General features: G+C 46.5%; 1 protein-coding gene across 1 annotated transcript in view; it reads left to right on the top strand.

The window, feature by feature from the left end:
* CD82 (CD82 molecule) overlaps window positions 1-5,230 on the top strand; it is a 21,001-nt gene that overhangs the window by 6,887 nt on the left and 8,884 nt on the right. Inside the window, exons 3-4 of the mRNA XM_009581868.1 lie at window positions 2,331-2,455; window positions 3,661-3,735. Coding sequence (XP_009580163.1) covers window positions 2,331-2,455; window positions 3,661-3,735 — 200 coding nt within the window. The remainder of the gene's footprint in view (window positions 1-2,330; window positions 2,456-3,660; window positions 3,736-5,230) is intronic.

Here is a 5,230-nt window from a genome sequence, read left to right as displayed (position 1 = left end):
AGGTGCTGGGTGGAGACAACACCCCCACTAATGCCATACACACAAATACTGCTTACTCTGTTTGTGTGCTGTGGCATCTGGCTTGCTACTGCAGTACTAGAAGGGCAAGAAGCACAACAAGGGGTGTTGGTTAATAAAGTGGGGGCATGAACAGAAATGCACTTTTAATACAGGCAGCTGAAAAGGAGCTTATCAGGGCCTGGCTATTTGCAGCACCCCTCATGGTCTGAGGTGTGTTTGGTACCAGTGGGCCAGCAGCTGTTCCCCCAGGCTGAGGGGTGTTATTGCCATTTGTGGAGGTACAAAGTCCCTGAGCTTGGCTCTGCTTCTTCCCATTTTACCCAGAATCTCTGCTAACAGAGCATTTAAGGATTTAGCTTCCTTCCTGGAGATTTCCAGCATCAGCTCTTTCTCCCTGCCCCCTTGCTTCCTTTCCCATGCCCTGCCCATCTTTCCCTCTGCTTTAGTAACCCAGGCATCAGGGAGGGAGCCCAGCACAGCAGGGCACTCCAGCCACTGCCAAAGGAGCCTGTTGTACTTGCTTGGCCGCCTGCCCAGTGCAGGGGAAAACGTGGAGTGACAGCAAACAGAGCAGGAATCGTCTTGCCAGCAGAGCCTTCTCTTGCAAGACAAGACGTATTGCAGATGAGAAGTGCAAGCACGGCTCCTGTCCCCCTGCCACTGTCACTTCTCCAAAGGGCTTTTGAGCTGGAAATGCCTTTTTCTTTCTTCTAGTGAGAAGTTGACTAAGCAACTGCTTTCTAGCACTGTAGAGGTGCTGCAACCTGGGTACTTGAACACTTGTATGATGGCTGAGCAGATTTTGGGGGAGGGAATAATGTAGTCTTGTGAAGGCCAATTTTCTAAGGCTGCTACTTCAGTAAATGCTTTGCAGTGTCGCCACCCAACCGGCACAGCAAGAGTCCCAGGACTGGTGAGAAAGGAGGAGCCACTGGTTTCTGTGGCATATGTCCAGCCAGGGAGAGTCTGGCCTGGAAATGAATTGAGGCTGGAGAGTCTGAAGTGACCTGTGTGGCAAACGGCTCTGGTTCATTTTTTGATAACTGATCTTTTCCCTCTGTTTGGCATGTTCTAGGGAAAAAGTTTGGAAGCTGGTGACTTGCACCAGGTATCAGAAGTGGGGGGAGGTATTTGTTGGGGGGAGAGTATTAGTCTGGATTTGGTTACTCTCTCATAACCTATTTCAGGAGGAGCTCAGAGGAAGTTTGCCTTCTGGGACTTCTGTCCAGGAAACTAAATGCTGAGCTCTAGGAAGATTATTTTCATTAATCAGTGGACATCCAGAATTCCCCTACACTGTGCAGGTTTAAGAGTGTCTCTTAATGATAAATGAGGTTTCTGGTTACTATTTCTAGACAGAGTATCTCTTCAACTTTTATGCCATAATGCTTGCTTCCTCCAATCCTATTCTGCAAGAAATAATCCTGTGACCAACCCAAATGTAAGAGCTTGTTTCTTCTGTTGCTCGCAGTACTAAATATTGAGGGGAGAGGACTGACAGCATCAGCATGTCTGAAATAATACTACCTAAACTTGGTTGAAAAACTGTTGAGCTTTCAAGAGCACAGTCATTTCAGACACAATAGGAGGGGATAGCTAGGAGGAGAAGTAGCTAATTTGGGCATGATATCTGTTCTGATCCTGGAATAGCATCTATTTGCAGGGGATCATACACAGGTGCTGCAACAGCCTGCAGTGAGTGCCTGGCCATTCAACACTGACTTGTCAAGTAACCTGTCACATCATCTATGCTCAAAACTAGCTGTAACTCTTGCATCATGTTTCCCTCCACGGAATTTGTGTGTCCCACTGTTGACTGCAAGTGGCTAAGTAAAAACAGAATGGCTGGAACAAGGAATAGTGCATTAAAGTGAAAAGCCAAACCAAAAAGGGTTTTTAGGACTTGGAAAAAAGCTTCCCTGAAGATAGCAAAGGGAATTGAAGCAAATAGGCAGTAGCTGTGGAGTAGAACATACTTTATCTTACACTTGCTCAGAGTGCATTCATGAGGGAGTTAAAAATCCAGTAAGCAGCTAACTTTTTCCAAATAAGGTTCATTTGTTTGGAGTGACTTTGAGTCTTCCAGGCTCTGAGATAATGGAGACCTGCAGGTTGGCTTTGAAAGTCTTCCTTCATCAGAAGACACCCAGAAGCAGCCTTCTGTCCCCATGTTCAACACGCCTCTGTGCAGTCCCTTTGTAGAAGACAACAGACTAATATAAGTAGATACGGAGGCAGTTCTCTAAAAGGTGATGGCAGATGTAGTTTTTGTCAGTAGCTAATTTTGTTCCCTCTCCTGGCTCCTACAGAGATGTCTTCTCCCTCCCTGAAGACTGGTGCATACATCCTCATCGGTGTTGGGGCTCTCACCATGCTGATGGGGTTCCTGGGCTGTCTTGGAGCAGTTAATGAAATCCGATGTCTCTTGGGTCTGGTGAGAGAATTCATGCTATGTTTTAGATTCATCTGTTAATAGTTTCCTGCAAAATATCTGTTGGATTGTAGCTGGGGCTCAGGTCTCTGCTAGGTACTTAGATCCAATTCTTCTGCTAGGTCAACTTAGATCCAATTCTTAATTTGCACACATTAAATTCTCCAGCAGTCAACAGGCTGCAGCAGCGGTTCCTCAGACATTACAGATGATGAGCTAATAACTCTGCGAAATGAGAGAGGACATCACTGACACTTTCTGCAAACAGTGTGTTGAGGACTGCCAGCTGAGGAGAGATGTCCCAGGTGACCCTGTACCTCATCCCCCCACCCCGATTTTCCAGTTGGCATTGTGCTCTCAGTGGTGCAAGGACAAGTATCAAGGGCAGTGAGAGAGAAGGGGAAGAGTGACAGTGTCCTGCTGTGCTGCAAAATTCAGCTTCTGTGCAAGAGTTGAGACAGACTCGACTAGGAATGTCCTGTATGTCAGAACCTCTCTTCAAACGGTTTATCTATAGGAAATTTTCTGGCTGTGGTGGATGAGATGACACTAGCTTCTTACACCTCAGCCTGCTACTTGACTCCTGCTTATTCAGAGCACATATGTGTAGGAAACTAAGTATGGCCACATCATGTGTCTTGGCATTAGGAACATCTCCTAATGTAGCTGCCACCATTTAAAAGTAACCGCAGATGTCAAACTTTCCTTAAAAGCAGTTTGCAGGTCAATCTTAAATTTAGATCCTCAAACAAATTAAATAGCATTTTTTAAAAAGGTAATTGACTTTAAAAATAATCAAAAAGAAACCAATTAGGTTTGTAAAATTGACTTTTCTTGCTGTGGAGGCTTGGGGTAGGCAGAGTCAAATTGATTGAGGTCAGAGTGGACTGGGAATGGAGCTGGGGGTGGGAGAGGGAGTCCCAGCTGGAATGACATGTGCAGAGAAGGTGCTTGTAAACCCTCTCCTTCCTGAAGTCTTCCTGTTGGCCTGATGGGAGAAGTGCTGAAGTGCACTGGTCTGATGTAGATGCTCATACTTAAGTCTTTTACTGGGGAGAGCATTGTTGATAGCAGAGCTTGTCTGCAGGCAAAGGTGTTGGCTCAATGTTGTGACTTGCCCTGTATATGAAATCTTACTAAAACTTGTGCTATTATGTACAGACCTTTCTAAAGGCTGTTAGTAGTCATATATTCTCTTTTGTTTCCAGTACTTCACCTGCCTGATGATAATCCTCATAACTCAGGTTGCTGCTGGACTGGTCATCTACTTCCAGAAAGAAACGGTAAGTGTTTCTTACTGTGCATGTTTTCCTTGGTCTTGGTTTGGGGGAACAGGAGACACCTGGAAATTGTTTCTTCCAAACTGGGCTATATTGTTAGCAGGTGTAACTGGATTCTCCTTTCCTCTACCCCAGCTCAGCAGCTTCGTGTACAGTTTGGTTCTTCAGTAACTGCCAGCCTCAGTAGTGCTACTTTCTCAAGGATTATGAAGCTCTGTTTGGTATGCAGGCTTTATTTTTGGGTAGTGGGAACAGTAAAAAGAAGTTCCTGAAAGGCTTTTGACCCTGCCTCCTCTTGATCCTGCTGCAGACTACTATTTGGGCATGTAGTAGCAGTGATTTCTACCATGTTGCCATCACTGGTGCCTTGAGGGGTTACCACCCTGAGTGATTGCTTTTCTGAGTGGCCTTCCTCGTGTCATCTTGGTCCACCCTTTCAGCCCTTCTGCATCTGTATCTAAAACTCTCTTTGGAAGAACTGTCGTCTTTCCCCAACAGCAAACCCAGGTATCTGACAGTTACTGTACTACAGCTTGAGCTTAAAGCCAAGTGGTTTAACCTTCTGAAGTGGATCTCTTTGTCAGGAATGCAGTTGCACAGTGTATGCTTCTAGAGCTCCAATAGGCTTGGTAGTGTAAAGGGAATAACTTTTGAGCTACTTAAGTGCATTGCAACAGCCTGTCCTGGCTATAGGTTCCCTAGCCAGGGCAGTGCCTGGTCAGGCCTCCAGCTGTTTGACATCTAAACTGGGAGCCGCATTCACACAGTGGGAGCAAGTTGTAACTGCAGGGTCCCTGCTGCCTTCTGTCCTGGTTTGCAGGTTTCTGGTACCAGTTGTGGGTAACCCTGTCCTTTGCCACGTAATTGTGTATCTATACCACTGCATGGCTGTGCTTGCTTCTCCTAAGCCAAACCTCCTGCTAGGTGGTTATAGAAAGGAGGTGGTTGAGGAAGTTATGGATGGGGCCTGGTGGTGAAGTTCGGGGGCAAGGGGAAGGTGCCTGCCCCTGGCGTAGCTGATACGAGCTTTGCACAAGTGGCTGTGGTGACTGTGAGCAGCTGTTGGCTGGGTTCCTTGCCAAATGTGGTGTGAATGTAGCTTGCTTTCTGGGCTGGCTGGAGCTGAAGGAGAAACTGAAACCTTGGATAGCTGGTGTGTAAGGTTACAGCTTTAAACAAGCTGCTGATTCTCAACAAATGGCTCTGACTAATGCAGAGGAGGAGGTGTGGGGATGGGCATTCCCCTATGATGGGGAAATGTGACTTCTTGGACCATGAAATTCCATACCTCTGTTGGTATTTCTCCTCCAGCTGTCACTCTGCTGTAGAAAATTACGGCTTTTGAGCTGTAGCTCCTCATCTGAACCTCGGTCAGACCAAGGAGAGAATAGAAGTGCTGGGGGTTATTTTGTACAGCCCTTGGAGCTGATGTGGCTGAGATCATCACTTGTATGGATCCAGCAGAATGGTAGGGGAAGCTGGGCTTTGAACAGATGCT

Source organism: Fulmarus glacialis, unplaced genomic scaffold (genome assembly GCF_000690835.1).
Source record: "Fulmarus glacialis isolate BGI_N327 unplaced genomic scaffold, ASM69083v1 scaffold2657, whole genome shotgun sequence".
In the NCBI taxonomy this organism is placed as follows: domain Eukaryota; kingdom Metazoa; phylum Chordata; class Aves; order Procellariiformes; family Procellariidae; genus Fulmarus; species Fulmarus glacialis.
The sequence above is the reverse complement of the archived record's forward strand: the minus strand, read 5'-3'. Positions and strand labels throughout refer to the sequence as shown.